This window comes from Ctenopharyngodon idella, chromosome 6, assembly GCF_019924925.1.
Source record: "Ctenopharyngodon idella isolate HZGC_01 chromosome 6, HZGC01, whole genome shotgun sequence".
In the NCBI taxonomy this organism is placed as follows: Eukaryota; Metazoa; Chordata; class Actinopteri; order Cypriniformes; family Xenocyprididae; genus Ctenopharyngodon; species Ctenopharyngodon idella.
In genome coordinates, this window is record NC_067225.1 from 26662134 (window position 1) to 26686579 (window position 24446).

At 36.8% G+C, this 24446-nt stretch overlaps 1 protein-coding gene across 1 annotated transcript in view; it reads right to left on the bottom strand.

Annotated features, from left to right (window-relative positions):
• The window catches only part of shq1 (SHQ1, H/ACA ribonucleoprotein assembly factor), a 41312-nt gene that overhangs the window by 15724 nt on the left and 1142 nt on the right, over positions 1–24446 (bottom strand). The window contains exons 2-10 of the mRNA XM_051896669.1: positions 24122–24283; positions 23679–23743; positions 19230–19352; positions 18954–19111; positions 18699–18811; positions 18395–18495; positions 12829–12986; positions 10312–10365; positions 6244–6367 (exon numbers count right to left, since the gene is read on the bottom strand). Of these exons, the coding sequence (XP_051752629.1) occupies positions 6244–6367; positions 10312–10365; positions 12829–12986; positions 18395–18495; positions 18699–18811; positions 18954–19111; positions 19230–19352; positions 23679–23743; positions 24122–24264 (1039 nt within the window). The 5' untranslated portion in view covers positions 24265–24283. The remainder of the gene's footprint in view (positions 1–6243; positions 6368–10311; positions 10366–12828; positions 12987–18394; positions 18496–18698; positions 18812–18953; positions 19112–19229; positions 19353–23678; positions 23744–24121; positions 24284–24446) is intronic.

Below are 24446 nucleotides of genomic sequence, written 5' to 3' on the forward strand. Positions count from 1 at the left end.
AGTAATTAAATGTCAATTTTCATTTTCAACTATTCCTTTTTTTTTTTTTTTTTTTTTTAACCAGAAAACGAGATAAAAATAGAGATACATTTTTTTTTTAGCAGTGAAGACAGCTTAGTTAGAGATTAACTGTGCAACTTTTGTTGGAGCAAAAGGGGAAATCTGAGCTGAGCAGATGCTTTTTGAGATGATTGTATTTTCCATTTTGGCAGATGCTTCTACAATACAAAAAAAAAAAAAAAAAAACACACACAAACACCTTAAGGGCATCGTGCCACAGCGATGATATTTGTTGTCATAACACCCATCTCCCAAATAAGGTGCAAAAATATCCCCTCAGTGCAATGCAACGGGCTCAGTTGTGAAGCGAAAGCAGGACCGCAAGGATTCTCGAGCCGCCCACAGAATAGCCTGGCAGCCGGTGGAGACATTCCAGCCGCCTCAGAAAACAAACACTGCACTCGCACCGAGGAAAGCCTTACACAAACATTTGGTTCCCATTTAAGCTGGAGCTCTTACCCAGAGAAGCCGCCGTGGCTTCCAGCTTCAGGACATGCGAGAAAAACTCCAGGAACTTGAACCATACTCTGTCTTTCTCCATTCTTCCTCCCTCTCTCTCTTTCTCTGACTTTCATCCATCTATAATTGAAGGGTTTTCTACTTTTCTTCACTGCTCCCTGGGAGAGTGGAGGAAAAGAAAGCTTTGGATTCTTCCGAAGACCAGCTGTGGGACTGTGCGGTGCAGTGTGCGCTGGCTTTAGATTGCATGTTGAGTCAGTTAATCATGTGCTGCAATCAGGCGTCTCAGGGGAAGAAGTTGAGGGGAGGAGAAGAAAGAAGAGGGAGAAGAGGAATGGGGTGACAAGGTGAGATTCCGGCCCAGGAAGTACAGATGGTAAAGGTCCACAGGGTGCCAACATTTAAAAGGACAATCTCACAAAGCCTGTCAAAAAACATGCCTAGGTCATATTTCATTCAAACATTCAAAACTAAGTAAATTAAAAAAAGCAGCATTAAGAAAATAAAACCCATTATCAGTCCTTAACTAGCTACTATCCCGAACTGTGACGTCTGGTAAAACTTCTACTATAATATGACGTTTGTGATTTATATGTTGCTTGCAAAACATAAAATGTCATCAGTATACACAGCTTTTGAGTAGAGAAAGATGTCAGTGTTTAATTGTCATGAGAATACTGTAAAAATGCATAAAATAAAAGGTCCATCAAACAGGCTTCATATTTTTTATTCGATTTTGCCATGAAATATGACCTGGATATGTTGTTGACAAGCTTGGTGAGATTCAGCCTTAAACCACCAATTTAGTAATCATACAAAAGGGTGACTCTAACTGCTGTCTGTGTGGAAAAACCTTACACGAGTGAACAAAGCAGCTATCCTCGAGAAACAGCAGCAAAAATCATATTAAAGAACATTGACATCAAATTATGCTGCATCAAATGGCCTACATCTATCATCGTGAATCCGGCAATGTACTTTTTAAGATTGATCACGTTGGCTTAAAGATGACAATTCCTGCAGAGCAAAACAATGAATCTCAATAAGCTACGGCGGAACTTAGCAAAAAAGTCAGGCTCTGAATGATGTAAAAGAGCTTTTTAAATGCCATGAAAATGAACCTGCTTCTAAATCAAGAAATAAAACATCTTCCAAAAAATGAAACACGAATGTATACTACCATTTGAAAGTTAAATTGATCAAATTGATTGATTAAATGGATCAAAAGTGACAGTAAAGTAATGTATGTTACAAACTATTTCTATTTCAAATAAATGCTGTTCTTTTGAAGTTTATATTCAAAGAAAAAAAAAGTATCATGGTTTCCACAAAAATATCAGTAGCACAACTGTTTTCAATATTGATAAGAAATGTTTCTTGAGAAGCAAATCAGCATAATAGAAGGATAGAGTAGAGTAATGGCTGCTGAAAATTCAGCTTTGCCATCACAGCAATAAATAACATTTTAAAAGATATAAAAATCTAAAACAGTTAAGCCTAGTATATATAAGGGGTATTTAACACGGTGCTATGGAGGTAACAATGGCAAAAAGTTAGGAAACACAGCGCTAACTGATAAGCCAATACCAGTACAGAGCAAAACAAGCGGAAACTGAATCCAAGCTATGCAGTTAAATGAAATACAGGCAAGCCCCTGAACGTTCAGATTATATATGAGCGTTTATATTTGCCCACAGTGCATCTTTTAGACCATTATCCTTAGACTCCCTCCTCAATCTCCTTGAGGGCCGCTGACTTTAGCAGGATCTCTCGGAGAACAACCAGACAAGCTGCCAGAGGGCTGTTCAAATATTTACCCCTGGATAGCATTTCCATCACGGCTTTCCTCGTGCAGGATCATTAATGGGTTTGTTTTCCTACTACCTACAACTGTTTGCTTTCACTGCTGGTTAAACGAAGTGCCTCAAATTAGAGTACACACACATCAGATACACACCTCCATTCATGTTCCGCCGACAAATTAATTACCCAGAAGTCACGGTGTGACAGGGCAGCCTGCTTTCCGAGGGGAGTGACACCACTGTTACCGTTCATTAAAGGGGAGCCTTATTGCTCGTGAGGCTTTGATGGTTATAAACCTACAAATGGTAAACTGGAGTGAAATGTCACAGACTCTGTGTGAAAATATATGCCAGTGAGTGGATTACAACCCAGAAGAGTAAGTGGACCAGTGTAAACTTCAGAGAACAGATGGATATGATACTATCAAGTCAAATTAAAAATCTCTAAGGGCAGACAACTAAACTGAAATACAATTACAAGCCAATTACAGAACATTCAACACTGATTTGCTGATGTCCAGTGATTACATCACTGTCACTGTGACACTAGCAGGTGTTCTACATACTTGATATGGCAGATCACAGCGATGCACTCCCATTGGTTACTGCTGCTCATTTACATACAGTTGAACTCAGCTTAACATTAAAGATAGGGTAGGCGAAGTTTTTCATAAACACTTTTTGTTATACTTGAAACTCTATTCACATCCTGATAGCAATCAATAATAGAAGTGGTCTAAAAATAAAAAAAATGTACATATATCTTCTGTGGAAGTCTCAGGACCAAGCGTGCCGCACAAGTCCTGAAAAGTGAAGCCAAAGCGCATCGATCGCCCACAGGTGGTTGGTCCAAGATAGGTCATAAACCCCGCCCTCTCCATGTAATTTAATGGGACGTGAGACAAACTAAACAATTAAATTACACTTTCTGTCATTTTATGTAGTTTTCATCATGCTGATGTAAGCTCAAGTGTTCGTTTTTTTTAAATAAGTTTGGTTTTAGTTAGTTATTTGATGCTACAAAAACGGGGGTGTGATGTCATGATTGACAGCTGTGATTGACAGCTTCTCTGAGTGAAGTAGTCAATGAGGTACCAACAGACTTTTTTCGGGATTTTCGGGAGGAGATTTGAGCTCTAGGATGTCCTACCTGCCTGTCAACATATGTATTTCCATACCTCCGCACACCTTGATCGCGCAGACATCACAAGTCATCAGCACGTTCCATGCAGATTTGCTGAGTCGTAAGCAGGCAGTCACAAACAAACAGCAGCCGCCTTTTAGAGTTCCTCCGGAACCGAAACAATGACCTTATGCTGCATTCAAGCCATGTCGTAACCATAATTACGAGATGGCAATCCATGATTGTTCACATCCTCAGACTCGGAATTATGCGTTTTCTATGGCAACACTATCAATGCCGAAATTAATCTGCAGCAGTCAGGTGGTACAAGTCAGCGCTCTTTAAGTTGTATTATTGTAATGTTATGTGCTTTGACACATGAGGTTATTTAACGCAGTCTCTCGTGATGCTTTGCAGACTCTGCTCTGGCTGTGCACGTTCATGTGTTTTGGAGTAGGCATAGCTTTGGAGAGAGCGTTCTGAAGGGAGGGTGGGGTCTTAGGATTTCAAAGCTAGCTTGCTATTGCTAGCCTTTCCGAAATTGCCTACCCTACCTTTAATAGTTTCCCTGTATACTGTCGCACTAATTCATCAAATCTCATTGAAAATGAGCCTTGGTCAGTCTGAATGTTGTCTGTGTTTAGTTATGATCCTCAGGGATCAATTAAACATTTACTGTATATCCGAATGTATGTACATCTATCAATATTATTATTATTATCAAGGTCCAACTTTTAAATGTCTGTGACTTATATGGTCTTTAAAATACAGCATAAAATGGCATTCCCAAGCATTAAAGTATGAAATAATGTAGGGTGGGACTTGAGTTTATCCATCTTGATTTGACTGGATCATCATGGTTAGTATTAAGACCCAATAGAGAGTACTGTTACACTGTTACCAACTTCTGTAAGACAACTAATCTGAAACGTGACTTACAAAACGTATATGCGTAGCCAAACCAACCTGCTCTTTGGACTTCTTTCACTACAGAATCAGTGGCGTAACATTTCCCATTTTCCCCCAAAAAAATTTATATTTGTAATTTTTCTATCAAATTATTATTATTATTATTTTTTATTTTTTTTTGCGTACATCTAAAAAGACTTCCAGGTTAACGCCTCCAAGTGCCTTCCTTTTTCAACCACTTGTCATAAGTAGACAAATTTTCAATCATTTCCTGTTGGAGAAACGGCTAAATTTTTTTCTCCTCACAGAATGAACTTTTATGGGCCTAAAAACGGTTAGAAAAAAACAAAACGTTTTTTTATGAAAACTTCCATGAGTGCATATTCTCAGTCAGTGCAGGAAGCTGCCAGTACCTGACAAGAACCTGCGATCAGTGAAGTGTGATGTTGCTTATCTAATCTTGTTCTGTCGTGTAGTCTCTGCTCTGACTTAACTTCTCAAATCATCCATACCCTGCTAATCCCAAATCTTACAAGCCCTTTAATTGCAGTTATTTATGAGCACTAAAATCAACATGTGTTGGATAATCTCACCACACACGCCCGAAAACTTGTTTACACAGCGCTTCTGTCTCTCCCACAGATGGCTTCTTTGATTTAAAGGTTGCTCCTCTCTCGGAGATATCAAAGGCAACAGTGTCTACTCTGCAGAATCGCTGATTTCTTCAGAAGTGAGGAGACATCCCTCTCGGATTCCCTCATTCTTAACCTCCCACCCACTTACGCTGACAGAACAGCAAGACTAAGCACACCAAGACATGACCAATCTGTTGACTTTCATGTCATGGAAAATGTCTTTTACCAAAGCACCCCGCTGTTCAGGGAGGGTTGGTGAGCGTTGTGTTAAATTTGGTCCCGAGTGAGCAGCAGTGTCTGCTGTGGGTAAATTTAGGTTGCCTGTCAAGCTCTTGATGTCATTAATCTCTTTAAGTCAACATGAAATAGCATTCGCAACTTCTGTAGTATGATGTATTTCCAAGATTTACTGAGACCAAAATATATGGGAACCGTTTTACAGTAAAAATATCTTAAAATCAGAAGAAAATATTTAAGACTTGTTTTGAATTTTTAATATTAATATTATATTTCATATTCTGAATTAAGTTATAAGAATAAATATTAAAAAAAAAACAATAAAAATGTAAATGTATGTTTAACAACAAAAAAGGTCAATGGGCAACATTTATTTATTTTATTTTTTTTATATATATATATATATAAATTGTATTTTTTTATTTTTTTAAGATGTTTATTATTTTACATAATTTTTTGGGAGAAGGCTTTTTGACCAAGACATGAAGGTTGAAGGTCCAGTTCATTCTCAAGAATCTCTCAACATATGTCAATATTAGTCTTTTTTCCTAAACATAAACAACAACAACAACAAACTCAGTTAGAAATGTCTTTAGAAAAGCTAAATGATCTATAACAATAGTCTAATACAATCTCAACTATTTTTTTAGCTATTTTTTACTAAAATTTAAAGGTGACAAAGATCAGAAATATATATTAAGAAAATAAATAGATCCATTTTGATTTCATGTTGACTTTAAGTATTGTTTGTTTGACCAAGTCATATGACTGACAAATAAACATTAATCAGATAATAAACTTGCCCTCATGGAGATGTGAAGTTGAAAGAGATCCACTTTTATTTTCATTGTGGTGGCAGCAGGGATTCTTGTAATGAGGTGGAAGCACTGCAGGGTTTATAGGGTGAGGAACAGGTCATGCGTTTAGTCTTGACCCTCAACCCTATCCTTTGGGGGCTTGGAAATGGCTAAGAGGTCTGGGTTTAACTTGGAAATAAAGAAAGAGGGACAGAACTCACCAGACTGAAAAATGCAAGCAACGTCTTTCACAGCTCTTGTGATCAGGGAGAAATGCCGATAGAGTGGGTAGCACAAAGTCCTCCTGCCGAAAGACACCAGCACATCTTGTACCGAGTGATACGTCTGTAACACACACACACACACACACACACACACACACACACACACACACACACACACACACACACACACAAGTGTCTGTAAATTGCTCCAGATCTGTCTAGGCATATTACATCAATCATTTTTTAACTCCACTGGTAATTACAGCAATTTGCTCTAATTATTCCCAACGACTTCTCGTTTTATTAGCAGGGTAAATAGTAGGTCAACTTTTAAACACCTTGGCAAGCGGCGTGCTTAATTGTAGACAGTGTTTAATCACTTGCCTCAGAGTTCTTCATAGTCTAAGCATCAACAGACAAGTGCTTTGGGGGGAAAAACACATGTTCTTTTTCTCTCTCTCCCTTTTCTCTTTGCGTTTTCCAGCCTCCCACTCTCCCTCCCCTCCGCTATTCTCTCAGCAGCTTGTTAAGAATGCACCCGGAGTCATTCTAGCATGTCATCATAGCTCATGCACTCCCTCAGGCTATTAAACACTGGTGTAAATAAGCCTGCTGAGGGGGGCGGCTCAAGGAGCACTGCCGGCCGGGGGTTTACAGTGGTTAGGCAAAACACAGGGTGGAGAGGAAGAGAAATGAAGGAGATTGAGAGAGAAAGAGAGTAGGAGACAATGATAGGGTGTTGAGAAACTACATTAGCATTTCCTGAAGGAAATACCAGTGCTTGCAAGATAGCTGAAGAATAGTGTTGAGGTTTTAGGATGCTTTGGTTTCAGGTCTTTGTTCTGTGTAAATGAAATGTCTCAGGAGCAGTGTCTTGAGTTCTATTAGCTGCGCATAAGAATCGTCGTACAATGTAACACTCTTTGCAGCAGTAGGTGGTTTTAGATGGTTTAATAGATGCAAGAGTAAAAAGAACAATTACAAGTTAGTATGCAAATAACTGCGAGAAAGTTAATCTTAATTTGTTATACAAATATTTAAGGGTTAGTTCACCCAAAAATGAAATTCCTGTCATTAATTACTCACCCACATGTTGTTCCAAACCTGTAAGACCTTCGTTCATCTTCAGAACACGAATTAAGATATTTTTGATGAAATCCAAGAGGTTTTTTTTTTTTATCCCCAATAGAAAGCAACATAATTATCACATTCAAGGTCCAGAAAGGCACTAAAGACATTGTTAAAATAGTCAACGTGACTACAGTGGTTCAACCTTAATGTTATGAAGCGGTGAGAATACTTTTTGTGTGCAAAAACAAAACAAAAATAACGACTTTATTCAACAATTTCGTCTCTTTCCTGTCATTCTCCTATGCTGTTTGTTTCTGACCACAAAAAGTATTATCGGTGCTTCATACTTCATACTTTTCTGGACCTTGAATGTGGTAATTATGTTGCTTTCTAAAGGGGATAAAAAAAACTCTCGGATTTCATCAAAAATATCTTAATTTGTGTTCCAAAGACAAACAAAGGTCTTACAGGTTTGGAACAACATGAGGGTGAGTAATTAATAACAGAAATTTCATTTGCATTTGCAGAATTGCATTCAACTTTTAACCAAAATTAAACTAGTGACAAGAATCAAAGAGCCAGATGAGTCCAGCTTGTGAACAAATAATTTTGTGAACCAGATCAACCAATTCATTGAAAAGAATAAAAGACTCAAAATTCACAAATTGGGAATGGCTACTTTTCATGAACCCTCAAGGAGAACTATGTCAAGATTGTTCAGTGAATAACATGGACAGAACGATCTATTACTCACACAAACCTTTCATATGATTTCAAAAGGCTTATATAGGTCATGCAGACTACTTTGTGAAAAAATAATAAAAAATACCTAGCACACATAAGGCTGAAATGATCTACAAAGTTTGAACGGAATCTGTACTTTAAGCAGTTCAGGCTGAATTAACTGCATGAGTTTAATACTTCAGAGGTCAGAGGTTTAGGACAAAACCCTAACATGAATGTTTGAGTAATATCAATGTAGAGCTTCCTTGCAAGCACTAAAAAGGAAACAGTGAAAGAGGCAATGAGGGGGCAGAGGGTTTGTGTTGTTTTATGTGTGTGTGTGTGTGCGAGCAGGCAGTTGGAGGATGTCATTACCACCCTTCCATTATCAGTATTGCAGCGGAGTGCTGGCTCTCAGCGTGCTGAGCTGGGAGAGGTGTCGGGTTACTCGTCCTCATTGTCACACTCACTGTGGAAATGTGGAGGATTAGGGACTGCTGCCGCCCCAGGAGTCAGGATACACGTACACACACGCACACAAAGCTTGGAGTTCTGCTAACAACATGCAAGCAGTTTAAGGTTAAATTTGTCCCTCGCTTTGGTGTCCACTTTGGAACAGGATGGATTATGCTGATGATGAAAATGTAAATGCCTGTCTGCCACATTTCACTATACACACATGCGAGTTTATGCAAACCAGGGATAAGCAGGAGTAATCAAGTACTTGGAAGAAGCACCCGTGAGACCTTTGTTCATCCGAGAGGTTTTTTGAACCACACATAGGCAGCAATGTCATTGCACCTTTCAAGGCCCAGAAAGGTAGTAAAGACATCGTTAAAATAGTCCACGTGACTACAGTGGTGCAATGACATTTCTGCCTATGTGTGGTTCAGAAACCTTGCGGATTTCATCAAAAATATCTTAATTTGTGCTTCGAAGATGAACGAAGGTCTTACGAGTTTGGAACGACGAGTACTTAATGACAGAAAATTCATTTTTGGGTGAACTAAACCTTTAACATCATGATTACGGTTGTATTTTGGCCGGTACCTTATAGCCCAGAATGCACATCAGATGTTTTGTGATCACATTAGAGGTAGTTTTTTGTCGCGTTGGCAGTTTCTTGGTAGTTTCACAACTTGGTAGTTTCACATTTAGACAAATTAATTGGTGCTGGAAACTTCTACCCAGACACAAACTTGTATCTGGGTAGGACGAGTGTTAAGGACATAACTTTAAAAAATGGCTGAGCTTACAGATGGACAGTGATATAATCTGCATGTATTTTAATAACAGCACTCAGCAGTGGTTTCAAAAGAGAGATCACATTACAGAAATACAAATCTCTTATGTAATGTAACCAGAATGGTACATACCTTATCTTAAGCTTCTGTTCAGGTAAAATTTGCAATGTTAAGTGCAAGTAATGTCATACAAAGTGTGCGATACCATGATTGGAGCTGCGTCCATAAACACTCCCTTTTCTCATTCCTCATATAACAAGCCAGTGTTAATTTAGTATTTACTATTATAGAATTTATGAATATTTTGAATTGGATTTTTATATTTTCAGTTTTCTATTTAATTTTAGTTTAATTTTTAATAATTTTGTTATGTGCTTCTGATGATTTTTTTAGTGTTTGCATTTTTATTTCTGTTTAGCTTGAATTTATTTTTATTTCAGTTTAGTAATTTTGGTATTTCAACTTGAAGTTAAGTTTTCCTCCCATTTTTGAGAATTTATTCCATTCCATCATATCTATTACTGAAAATCATTTTTAATAGTTTTAGTTTCAGTTCACAACAACACTATATAGTGAACTGTGACAACTGTGTTGGGAATAGTGAAACGAATGAACAAGTCAGCAGTTTCTTCATGAATGTGTAAAATCTGTCGCTTATGTTCTCTGATACGCTTGAGTTCAGCATGACGGACATGAGCAGAGGCAAAATTTCCATGTTTTTTGACCTTTCCACACTGACAGCTACTCTCACTTGTAGTCTCTTGGCATTGTGCTGATGCTTACAACATTACTATAGCAACTGAAGTAGATACACAGGATATTGACTACATTGTTTGAACAAACAGATCAGATTTAATCACTTGCAGAATGGCAGACCTAAAAGCTCAGATTTGAAAAGAGCCAGAGTCTCCATATATGTGAGCTCTGTAAGTTAAAATCTTGTAAATGGTCACTCATTCATTCAGTCGTTTGTTTGCACCTTCAAGGACATGTCACGTTTTGTTATGCTGCTAAATGTATGACATACCTCCAGCCAGCTGAGAGTACCGCTGAGCTTCCTGATGGTCCAGGCTGACTCTACCTGAAAATCACAACAGCATCGGTCAATAGTGTCACCAACTATCCTACTACACGTTATACAAAACTGAACCATACTGATGTCAGAAACTATGCACAACAGACTATACAAAGCTGGACAAATGTTAGCATAAAGCTGTTTTCAAACAAGACTTTGAGCATGCAAAATTTCTATGGACACTGCAACAGTCGCTCTTTTTTAAAAACATATAAAACAATTCAACATGTAAACAAAAAATATGTTATATACTCGACTTTATTGCAGTGCTGCAATTCTGCAGATTTAAAGTTTGTATTCTTTTATTTCAGCTAAGAGGTCACTCAGATTTTTAGTCTTTATGTGATATAAATTTGCAGGGCAGAGTTCACCAAACTTGAACTTTGGAACGCAGCAAAATTCACATGAGCTTGCGTTTCCTGTCTCCTGCATTTGCATGCCTATGAATGGAACGAAAAGCGTAGTGTGACTGTCCCTTAACTATGACTCACACTTAACTAATATTAACATTTAATATTGTATAAATCATGCTATTCAGTACATGCTATAATATTGGCCACTGCTCTGAATGCACTGACATCAGAAAACAGAATACATCAAAAATACAATATTACTGATTTTACTGTATTTTTGATGCAGAGAGTGAGCATAAAAGACTTCAAAAACAGAAAAAAAATCTTACCAACCCCACAATTATGAACGGTAGAGTACACAAAATTGTGCTATTGAGTAATACTGACCATTGCTCTTGTGGTAGATTTTCCCCTACACACCTGACTTAAAGGGTTAGTTCACCCAAAACAAATCTTTTGTTTTGAATCAATGGTTCGGAGCGCCAAAATCACATGATTTCAGTAAACGAGGCTTTGTTTATGCGATCCGAACCACTGATTCGAAACAAAAGATTCGTAAAGCTTCGAAGCAGTGTTTTGAAATCGGCCGTCACTAGATATTGTTGAAAAGTTGTTATTTTGTTTTTTTGGTTCAGTGACATTGCTGGCAATAGAGGCCTCACTGAGCCATCGGATTTCATCAAAAATATTTTAATTTGTGTTCTGCAGATGGATGAAGGTCTTAAGGGTGTAGAACGACATGAGGGTGAATAATAAATTACAAATTTTCATTTTTGGGTGAACTAACCCTTTAAGTTTACCTGGGACGTCTCCTAGTCGACACCTGAGCGTCTACTGACGACACTCAATCAATTTTATACTTTAGCTCTGCGTCTACAAGTCAACAACTGGCAGCAACGGGAGAGTTCTCATCAATCTCAGAGAATCTCTCTAGTCAAAATAATACAGTAGGTTTTATAGGATTTCAGGTACATCACACAGTCAGTATAACATGATCTATTATTCATAATCATCAGTCTTAATATGATTGGCTCAGATTCGAGAAAAACAACATGCTTCCTCTGCCACGCTTACTGGCAGACTAAAATAGATTAGAATCATCAAAAATTACAGGGTTAATAGTTCACTGATTACTTAATAGGTCAAAACATTTTTATAAGCTTTTTATATCTGAATGGATGCTGTCTAGCCAGCACAGCAAAATTTTCCACTGTTATAACACACAGTCCTAGTGACAATTTCTCTATTTTCAAAGTTAACTTGTTAGGCCTGTAGGAAAAAGAAATGTTAGTTCATAATTAATTATAATTAGTTTAAAAATTCCATCACACTCTGAATGCATTGACGTCAGAAAACTGTTCAATTAAATTGTAATAATATTTCACAATATTACTGATTTCACTGTATTTTTGATGCAGTGAGCATAAAAGACTTAACCACAAATTTATGAACAGTAGAGTACACAAAATAGTATCAAATTTCAGCCATTTATCAGTTATTAGCAATAAAATGACTAATTAGTGGCTTATTGGTATCAGCCAGATATTGCGCATCCATATTTTGTAACTTTTCATTAAGTCAACAGGAATGAAAGAACAGGAATTATTGAGGAAAAGAGGGGAAATGCTGCTGGATTCAAACTCGCGTCACTCACAAGCACCACGGCTCAGTGAGCATAAGCGCTAACCACCAAGACACAGCTCCAATGCTAAATTTATGACTTTAGACAAGAGAATGTTTTAAGAAGGTTTGATATGTTCTCTAGCTATTATGATTGAATCAAAGCCCAGATTTCTACTGTACATTTAACATATGTTGAAAGCTTGGGAATCAGTCCAACAGACCTCTTCAAAACCGAAACCTTGCAACATTCTATTACTTCAGCTTCAGAAGCCATGTTTTAAAACACAACCAGCATTTTTATATTTTCATACTTATTTTTACAATTACTACCATGTGCAGTGGCCTCCAAAGAGATTCTTGGGACTATCTGGAAAACATTATAGGAATGTATCAACTTCCTGGAGCTTTGGTGCACGTGAAAATGCCAGGACCCGCACGCCAAACCCACTTACTAGCTAAGAGAGTCATCTGTGGCATTGAAGCGTGCACTTACATTGTGCTCTCCCTCTGTAGTGCGCACATCATAGACATACGCAAGAATGATGTCCACCAAACCGAGCCAGACGTGGAAGCGCGCTTTCTTATCCAGCAAGTATGAACGGTTTGTGAATTTCCTCATCTGCTCCTTTTCCTCTTCTGTGAAAGTTATTGCTGGAAGTAAAGAGAGAGTAAGAGAAACATTCAGTGTTGTTTATCAAGTTATCACAGGGAAGTACAGTCAAAGTCAATCTCTGACAAATTCTCCCCAAAAAACAAGTTTAAACGCAGGGCTCCAGCAGGGAATGATGGATGTCTCTGCTCTGCGGAGAGCTTTAAGAAACAAAAGTATGTTCGCCGCAATTATTTTTAAATCAGAGTTGGAGACGGGGCTTTTGAAGCATAGTAAAGTCACCGCACGGGAAGAGCAAAGTTACAGAGCGTGATTGATGCCCTAAACTGACTTGATACTGCACTAGGGAGGAAGGAGTCGAAGGCAGGGCAGAGAGAGAGAGAGAGACAGAGAGAGAGAGAGAAAGAGAAAAGGGCAAGTCAGCACTTTAGTAGCAGCTGAAAGTGATCCCCCTCCTTGGCTGCAGTGCTGCCCCTGATAGAGCCCCTCGTGTGCATGCTTGCATGTCCATATACACACACACACACTTTAAGCTAGAGCTGGCAGAAATCAAGTTCTGGCTCTGTTGGGATCTGCTGGATTCCAGCGACATGACGACTGAACAGCTCCCCCATTTTCTCTCTCTCTCTCTCTGTCTACCTGATTTACCCTCTAACACAGCTGCCTCCGTCTGGCAGGAAACACTGACTCCTGTGAGACCAAACCCAGGAGCTGAGGAGGGAGTTCAGCTCCACCCCAGCTCTTGACTTCTCTTTATATTAAACGGTTTCTGTCCCCAACTACTCATTGACAGATTTTGTTTTTTTTGTTTCTTTGTTGTGTATAAGGAACTCTTAACACTTTACAAAATATGACAACACTTTCAAAACCATTCCTTCTACGTAAAAATGTGCCTTAAAGGAGCAGTTCACCTTAAAATAAAAAAAGTCATCATTTACTCACTCTGATTCTAAACCTGTAGGTCACACTGCTCTTTTATACACATTACAAGTGAAAGGTGACCGGAGGTTGTGAAGACAGTATATTCCAAGTCTTCTGAAACCGTATGTTACGTTTGTAAAAGGAACAGACTAAAACCAAATTCGTTATTCACAGATTCAAATGTCAGTTGTGCTGTTTGAATATATGCATATTCAGATTTGGTCACAACACAAATGAAAACCAAGGAAGTTAGTGTGCCATATTTGAATATACAAGGTTAAAAGTTTGGGGTTGGTAAGATTTTTTTTTAATGTTTCCGAAAGAAGTTTCTTATGCTCATCAAGGCTGAATTTATTTGATCAGAAATACAGTAACATTTTGAAATATTATTACTATTTAAAATAACTGATTTCTATTTTAATATATTTTCAAATGTAATTTATTCCTGTGATGGAAAGGCTGAATTTTCAGCATCAAGTCATCAGTGTCACATGACCCCTCAGAAATCAGTCTAATATGCTGAATATTAGTGTATGCGAAAGCGAAAATCATGCCTTATTTCACAGCTGTCCTATTGACAATACATCTGAGAACCAATTAAGCGTGCAATATCTTAACCTCCTCATTTTTATAAGACGTTCAGTGAATCGCATTTCCAGCAATGCAAAAGAGTTCTCGTGTAATGCGAATGTTCCAGATTTGAACATATGTAATAATGAATATTGGCTTGTTCCTCACACAAAGCTATTCAGAAGACTTACACAACACAGTATATAGGAAAATAACACTGTTGCTGGTCACCATCCACTTTAGTTTTATCAAAAAGAGCAGCTTGGACATTCTGCTAGATAACTCCTGAACTTCACAGAGAAAAAATCTGGGGATTTGAGCAACAAAAAATTATGGAAGCCTTATTCTGCCTCAGAGCAAAAATAAATAGGCAACTGTGACTTTATTTATCTTCAAATAAAGATTTTATTTAATTAAATTATGAATATTTCTCATAATTGTGACTTCATATTTAATCAACTTTATATCTAGAATTAATATCTAACAAAGTGACTTTCTCTACAGTATTTTAAACTTTCTCACAATTACATAGGACATAGACAGGCTTCCATTTAAGAGTGAGTAAATAATGTCAAAATTTTCTTTTTTTTTAGTGTACTTACACATTTATAATGTACAAATACTGTACATGTCTTTTTGAGGCTATAACAGTCTTCTTTGTGAAATTCTTTATAGGTTCAAAAGTAAAATCTGCAAAAACAACATCTGACACCACACAGGTGCCCAGACCACTAACACAAACTATTGGAGTGAGATGGGGGGAGCTGAATAATGAAGTGCATACATGCATAAACACATACGGAGAGGCTGTCACCTCCATTGGGACCTAGAGTGTGAAGATACCCGATACACATGGGAAAGCAAGTACACCACCACATGTACACACACACAAAATAAAGGGAGAAGGCCTATAACTATTCCATAACATTTTTGAGTCTGTCAAGAACATGCCTGAGTTTCTTTCTTCCGACAACCTATCCTGTCCTGGGAGTGATTAAACCTGACCAGAGGGAAAAAAGACAGGATATGCCAGTGGTACAGTTCTAGTTTAGCATAAAAACATGGGTTAAATCCCTTAGATATAGGTTTTGTTTTGTTTTTATTAACTAAGTAAGCCACATGTCATCATGCATTATCATTGTATGGATTTTCAACAGTAGATTTGACATTTTCTTCCACATTTTTAGAGCAACATGATGGTAGGTAGATGGAATTTTCAGATATAAAAGCAAATGATACACAGAAGGAGCAATTTGATTGGACTGTGATTTCTGCTGCAGCGTATTAGATTTTTTTAACATACAATAATTGTGCAACTTATTGATTAAAGATACAAATAATTCTTTTGAAATTTCACTTAAAATCCCCTAAAAACTGTGTGGGCACATTGAATAAAACGCTTCTGTATTGACTAGTCATGGATCATGTGACTTCAGTGGTGACAGTAGGAATAAACCTCTTCAGTCCACAAATTCTGGTAACCTGTAACGGCCAAATACAATCTGTCAGACCTAGGGTTGCAAAGGGGCGGAAAGTTTCCGGTAAATTTCCGGAAACTTTCCACTGGAACTTATAGTGTATATTGTAACAAAAGATTGCTATTTTAAATAAATGCTGTTCTTTAAAATTTTATTCATCAAAGAATCCTGAAAAAAAGTATCACAGGTTATAAAAAATATTTAGCAACACAACTGTTTCCAACGATGATAATTGAGTATCAAATTAGCATATTAGAATGACTTCTGAAGGATCATGTGACACTGAAGACTGGAGTAATGATGCTGAAAATTCAGCTTTGCATCACAGAAATAAATTATATTTTAATGTATATTAAAATAGAAAACCATTATTTTAAATTGTGGTTATATTTCACAATATTACTGTTTTTTCTGTATTTTTTTTCTTATATTTTTTTGAAATGTGCATGCTATGGACTGGGGGAATGCACAGTGCATGCAGGGGGTGTGGCCTCAATAGCCCTGCAGTAAGTAGTGTGCTGTGTGAATGTGATTGAGGAATGTGCAGGGTAAAAATTTAACTGAAATCGCATTAAATCTGGTTGTTTTCAACTACATTTAAGTACCCTGTTATAGGCTAACCTGCAATTTTGCAAATTCCCTGTTTATTCCCATTAATTCCCGTTAATTCCCATATATTCCTGTTTATTCCCATAAATTCCTGTTAATTGCCATGTAAAGTTTCCAGCTTTGAAAATTCCCGGAAGTTTGCAACCCTAGTCAGACCTCTGTCGTTGCATGAAGTATGATTTACAACACATTGTGTGCATTAAGGAGGATTTTTTTTTTTTTTTTTTTTAAATGGTAAATATTCTTAATTGTCATGAAAAAAAATACAGTTCAATATTACATTCTGGCTTATTTTTGTTTAAGCAAAATATAACTGATTCTGTTCATTTGATTTTTGGGTGAAATACGACCCTGACATGTTCTTGACAGGTTGTGCGAGATTCAACCAATAACCTCAAACCATAACAAAGAAAAAAAGCCTACCTGTTTCTCATATATAACGATAGCCAAGCGATAATGAAAAACGAACAAGCTCATTCTAATACCCAAAAAGCAAGATGCCTAATTAACTTTAATGGCTTAATGAGCTACATCCAGTTAGGAAAAAACTTAGAAAACTGTGAGGAGAAGATATTTTGGCACCAATTTGCCCACTTCAGTCAAGATGTTCAGGACAGACTGTCCAACAGTTGGTAGCAATCAATCTCCCCCATGCATCCAGCATACCGATGAGAACACTGAAAAATAAAGGTATATAGAAGCGTCTGAGTGCTAAGTAGCTGTACAACTTTACTTGACTGATTGACAGCAGAGACAGACAGCCCTTTTGGAAAGCATATCTTGAAATATCTCCATCTCCCTGTTTAATCCCTCTCCATCTTCTTCTTCGGTGATAGGACCAGCTGTGTAACCCCCCCGTCCCCCTGCAACAACATATGCTTGCAGCTCAGAGCAATTTCCTCATTCTGTAAACAGGGCACTAAGGAATTAGCACACTGCTCTAGTGATGAACATGCTGAGGTGGGACACAATCACTTCTCGGCTGTCCATGTCTGTGCCGCTTTATCACACACACGTCAATAATCCATGCAACTTTAAACGTCCCAGAGTATGTTTTTCAGAATTTGAAAAATTACAACAGCTGTGCCAAAAAAGAAAAAGACAGACAGACAAAACAATAGACAGACAGACAGATAGATAGATAGATAGATAGATAGATAGATAGATAGATAGACAGATAGAAAGAAAGACTGATAGAATGACTAATAGAACAGACAATAGAGATCAATAGACACAACAACAGAACAATAGATAGAACGATCTAATGAAAGATAGATAGATGGATAGATAATTAAGAAAAAAGAGAGAGAAAGAACAAATAGGATAAATGAGTAGACGCTGATTTGTGGGCACAAAAGTGGGCTGAGAGGTGGTTTGTACCTCGCTGACTAAACTAACTCAGTGACTCACACACAGCCTCATCAATATGACTCAGCAGTTATAAAACAACGATAAAAACACATATTAACCACACAAAGAGTAAAAGTATGAGTGTTAAAACAAAGTTCCAAATAGTTTCCAATCTCCTCCTATATGCAACGTGTGAACATGACGCCGTCGCTAGTTGTCTAACTTTAGAATCACGAAATGAATTATCAGTTTCCAGCAAAGGCGCGCCACCTGCTGGTAGAAACTACAAACTGCACTTCTGGAAATTTTCCAGTTTACATTGTAAACTTGGCGACGTCAACACAACACGACCCAATTCTCCATCCAGACACACGGAGAGAGACACACAGAACAAAGCGGTAATTATGCACAGAATGTGTAAATACATTTAGAGAGTATAACTTTATACATTTAGAGAATATATTACTTTTTAAAAAAAAAGTGGCGGTGATATAGTGAATGTGAGGAGGTAAAGGTCTCACAGGTGTCAGAGCTTGCTGAAGAGTCCGGGCTCAGTTCTCTCCACCACGGTTTAAACTTCAGCAGGTTTCTGATCTCCTCCTCATCCTCATACAGATTTACCCTGCATCAATCAAACAGACTTGTCAATCAATCAAACTGACTCCCAAAACAAAGTGGGTCAAGAAACAAATTTGATGAGTGGATGTTCTGCTGTGTGCGAGATGTTGAATGAAACAATGTTTTAAATATTAATGTCATTGTCCTATTTTGTAGTTTTGACAGATTTGATGGCATTCAATACAGGAACGGGGATAGTGGACTTACAAATAATGATCAGCACAAAATATTGTGGTCTCTGCATCTAGTCGATTGCGTCTCCTGAGCTCAGAAGCGGTGTTGTCGGGATCCTTCACATCAATCACCTCATTCAGCTCCTCCTGATTGGTGCAAAGCAAAACAATGGGTTGTCCACAAAAACTCCAGGTAATTTGTTTTTCAATAAGACTGATGTTTTTTTTTTATCAAAAGCTTTTAAAAAAAGACTGTATCTACAGTATCATCAGGGACAAATGTTCATACTTGCAGTCTAGTGAAGACTCCAGACCTGAGGTTTCCAAAGCCATACTTGTGGTATTCTTTCAGCGTCTCTGCTGGAGTTTCGGTGTAAATCTCCTGTTCTATCTGCCAATCAAAATCCTCCTCTTCATCTTCCTCCTCACATCCTCCACCACAGGCCTCTGAGAGAATGCCATCAGAGAGTGTTCAGAGAATTCAGAATGAGAAGAAATTGAAATGAAAAGAAATGTCACAAGAAGACGATCAGCTTCTCATACCCAAGTAAGAATTAAACCTCACCTGTGTCCTCCACCAGTGGTTTTGCTGATCTTGATCCCTTAGGAGCCAGGAGACTGGTGAGCATTTCCAAACCCTCAAAGTGCTGTCCGGCCGTCTCTTTAGGGACATGCAGCGTGAAGAGACCTGATAAAAACACACATACTTAAAGTTGCTTTGTAACAGAAGTAGAGACAGATATTTTTTCTGGATTGTGACATACATTCAAGTGAAACGGATTATATAAAAAATTTTTAAAAAAAAAATGTACGTTGAGGAATTGGTTCTATCCATCAGTTGTTGATTAGATGGACACCAAATGCAAGTTCACATTCAGGTTGATTGTAAGAAAAGGGTTCAAGAGGACTAAATGATGGGAGAAGTCTGGTATACGTCACCAGAGAGAAGTCTGTTGTTTCACTGGAAGATCGAGTTATTATGTTTTAATTAAAAATTAAATTATATATAAAAAAAAATCAATAAAATGCATTTAGAAAATAGGGTGTATTTTCATTTCATGCCAACTTCAAGATATATAGGATATTCAGACCATTATTACAACTTTAAGTCAATCATTTAAAATAATAATAATAATAATAATGTTAACTTATAAGACTAAACTAAACAGATCTCTCTCTGTCCAATCACCAACCAGTGGATTGAATCAAGCCCCCTTCCTATATTTTTCACTTGGATGTATGTCACAACACAGAAGAGATTTGCCATTACCTCCGTTACAATGAAACCTTAAAGCAACTGTTTCACCAAAAAATAAAAATTCAGTTCTTTTTTTCGGTGGAATGCAAATGAAGGTATTTTTTTAGTCCATACAACAAAAGTCAAGGGGTCCAAAACAATATTTTTCAAAATATCATATTTTGTGTTCTACAGAAGAAATAAACTCTTGTGAACACTCTCGCTGTCTGCCAGGGGTGGAGCAAACAGATAGCCCCGCCCCAAATTTATGCCATTGGTTAAGCCACTGTTGCCGTGTAGGGCTGGTCGGGATTCTTAAACAAACAGAGCAATGTTTTGAAAGCAGACACTTTTTTTCTGGGAAATCAACCTACAATGTTTTTCTTATTAAGCTGGGACAGGAAAAAATATTTTAAATTGAAAAAAAAAAAAAAAAAAATACACATACACATACACAGATCATCCTTAAAATGACAATAATTGCCTTGATTGTAGTCCTTAAAGATTTTTGAATGATTTATAATTCCTTTTGTAAACACAGAAAGCAATTAGATGTGCTTTATGATAGACGACTTAAATTATTCAGTGGCTGTCGATCAAAGACGACGCGCTGAAATGAGGCCAATGAGATGTCAAGCAGAAGATCCCGTGGCCATTAGGTATAATTAAAAGCGCTAATAGGCAGCTCATTAAAAGACGTGTCGGGACTACGGCAGATCGGTCAGACACAATCACAGCGCTGCTTCTGCTGTTTCTTCCTGAATTAAAGATTGATAAGTACCACACGAAAAAGAGAGAGACAGTGAGAGTATAATCAAAGTGAAGGTATATCCCAATAAAGAAAGAAGAGAGATCGTTTTGATGCTGACGGCTCAACCGGCTGATTAAATGTGAGAGTTTTGTGCTACAATGAAGTCTTCTAGGCAGAAAGAAAGACCGCAAGAGGGAGAGAGAGAGAAAGAGAAGGAGAGAAAGATTACTACATTTGTGTTAATTACGTTACTTAGACATTTTCTCTTATCAGTGCTGGGAAAAAAAAAAAAATAATAATTAAACCAGCCAAAGTAGGTTGCTGGTCTTAGTTGGTCTCCCAGCTAAACTTAGGCCCTTTCAGTTAGAACAAGCTACCTGACTAGCTAAATCAGAGAGAAAAAAAAACAAGAAAAAAGAAATACAGCTTGGCCAAGTTAAACCATCAAGATCATCTTAAACCATCTAAGACCATCTTAAATAAGCTATAATCAGCTTAGACTGGCAACAGGGATTCTTAAAGGGATAGTTCACCCCCCCAAAAAAGAAAATTCTTTCATCATTCACTCAGCCCCATGTTGTTCCAAACCAGTATGTATTCTGTTTTTTCTCCAGGACATAAAAGAAGATATTTTGAGAAATGGCTCAGTTTTTTTCTGTTTTTTTTTTGTCCATACAATGGAAATCAATGATGACCAAACTGTTTGGTTATTACCATCATTCTTCAAGATATCTTCTTTTGTGCTTTTATAAAATAAAGAGTCATACAGGTTTGGAACAACATGAGGGTGAGTAAATGATGGCAGAATTTTCATTTTTGGGTGAACTGATCCTTTAACTCTGGCTTTTTTTAGAGGACAGGAAATTATGAGAGGGAATGTGACAACTTTAAACCCATGTCTTCCACATGAGCACATATCTGGAGTATGTGCGTTAATCACTACCCCACCAGACTGGTATTCGATCTTTGACTTTGTGTTTTCTTATGCAAACAGGAATTATATGGGTAAAAAAGCAGAGGGATTATATTTCACACATAATATGCCAAACGGCTACAATCTCCAAGTCTGTGCTTGACATCCTTGCAATAAACAACCTATAATTTTAGACCCTGCTGGAACATTAAAGATTAAAACAGTGTCATGTTAAAATGACAATAATTACTTTGACTGTAGTCCTTCCAGATTTGTGAATGATTTATAATTTCTTGTTACTCTGTGTAAACACAGAAAGCAATTAGACATTCTTTATGATAGACTCCTGCTAAATTATTCACTGGCTGTCGATCAAAGAAGACACGCTGAAACAAGGCCAATGAGATGACAGGAACAGGATCCTGTGGCCATTATTTAGCAACTGGAAATCTTCATGCTATTTGGAGAGCAGTTAGACAGCTTTAACGGTTGTGAAAATTGTAAAATCAAAAGGGGTGTATAAACAAACTAACCTATCAATCAATTCCTTGGGAAATGTAAGAAAAAGAAAATTCTTGGCACTCAAGTAGCAATGTGCTGCCATAAATTCCTTAATATTTCCCCTTTTAATTCGATTTTTAGAATTTATTTCCACAGGACACTACAAAGAGCCTCTTTTGACCACAACCCAGAACTCAAATTCGGAAATTATTATTCTTTTATATCCTGTGAGGTTTGTATACCGTATCCTACATGTGATTTTTTTTTCCCATTCCAATTCTAAAGATTATTGTTCTAAAGCATTATAATGAATAGTGCATATGTAATGTTGATCAAAAACAAATTTTCATGCTCTGTACAAATTTAAACTTTAATGTCATATAAAAAACCTAATTACTTAAGTATCCCACACTATACTTTTTTTAGATATAATTATGATAATGACAATAATTGCTCTAGAACTGCACAGGAATGCATTGTAACACAGGATTGTGTAATACTGACAATTTTTCAGTATTTTTTCTGGATTGTGACATACATTCAAGTGAAACAGATTATATAAAAATAAAAAAAAATGTAGGTTGAGGAATTGGTTCTATCCATCAGTTGTTGATTTGATGGACACCAAATGCAAGTTCACATTCAGGTTGACTGTAAGAAAAGGCTTCAAGAGGACTAAATGATTGGAGAAGTCTGGTATATGTCACCAGAGAGAAGTCTGTTGTTTCACTGGAAGATCGAGTTATAATATTTTAATTAAAAATTAAATTATATACAAAAATTTTTTTAATAAAATGCATTTAGAAAATAGGGTGTATTTTCATTTCATGTCAACTTCAAGATATATAGGATATTCAAACCATTATTACAACTTTAATTTAACAATTTTATATCTTACTCAGGCAAGACAACTATCTACTAGCCCGTAATTACTATGTTCTGAATGCTTAAAAGACCTTAGGTGGAAGTTAGTAAGTACTGATACACCAGAACATTCAGATCTGCATTGGTGCTGCCGCTCATTGTTACAAATATTCACATTCAGATATAAACACTGATGTCTTGGAAGCGATCAAAATAGAGCAAATCACCTTTTAAAAGTAACTTGGCGCTTTAAATAATGATTGTATGGATTACATTGTTACACCACCAGGTGGTGACAAGTGACAAGTTAAAAAAATGTATTTATCATTGAATTATTCTTTCAAGAGTTTCATTCAAAAACCCTAATTCATCCAGTAATGAAACAAGTATTTATGAGTCACTGAATCATTCATTCAAACTGTTTTTTAAAAACAATTCATTCAGATTAATTAAACATTTTAAATAGACATTTTGTCAGAACCGCTAATAAATTTCATGTTATTTTGTTTTATTGTCTGTTCAGAATCATGGGAGAATAGCGATCTCTGTATGAAACAAAATAAAATACAAAATCGTGCAGCTCTAAGTGGAACCTTTTTCTAAAGGCTAGGGCATTTTTGCTGCTTCTGCTGAAGCTTGTTTAGTCTTTTGTTTCAAGAAACACCTGTATCTGAGATATTGAGTGGCAAACAAAATCAGCGCAGGTTTTCTGAGACTACAAGTATAAAGCAGAATCAATGATTGTTACCTTTATCGATATCGAATGAAGCTTTTTCCCGGCCATCTTCTACTATTCTCCCAGGGAGAGTCAACCTTCAGGGTAGATGATTACATCATTATTTATGAGTAACAATACAAAAAAAATAAATAAAATATATATATATATATATATATAAAATTGCACTTATAATATGCACACGTACACATTTATCTGCAATATGCATTTGCCACCAAAAACCACATGCATATATGTTCCTGCTAATAACCAAACTTAAAACCAAGTGGCATCTACAAATAAAGTATTCCAGACATTTTCTCAGAACTTATTTGAGTAAGTGTGGATTAGGTGTTCAAATGCTTTTTTGGGTCTCTGTCTTTGTAGGTAAAAAGCTTTGTAAACATCTCATATAAAGTATTTTCCAGTGTTTTAGCATAACAGAATGTCAATAATGGCGTTTGCAGGTGAGTCACCTGAGAAAGTATGGCTTGGCATAGAACTTCAAATCTTCTCCCTGGATGTAGATGTCAAACTCTGATGTCCTGGTGTAGGGTACACGAATAATCACAGTAAGGAAATTGGCATCCTGACTCAGTTCAAACGCCGGTGTTATCATGATTACACACAGCAAAGCTCTGCAGCAACAAGACAAAAAAAAAAAAACAGATTAGAAAAATTATTATTCAGACATCTCAAAATACTACAGGAATGCTAATTAAATTTTATTTTGATTTGGGATTAAACAAAAATCCACTATCAATCAAAAATGTTCCGATTTTTTTTTTCAGAATTTTTCTG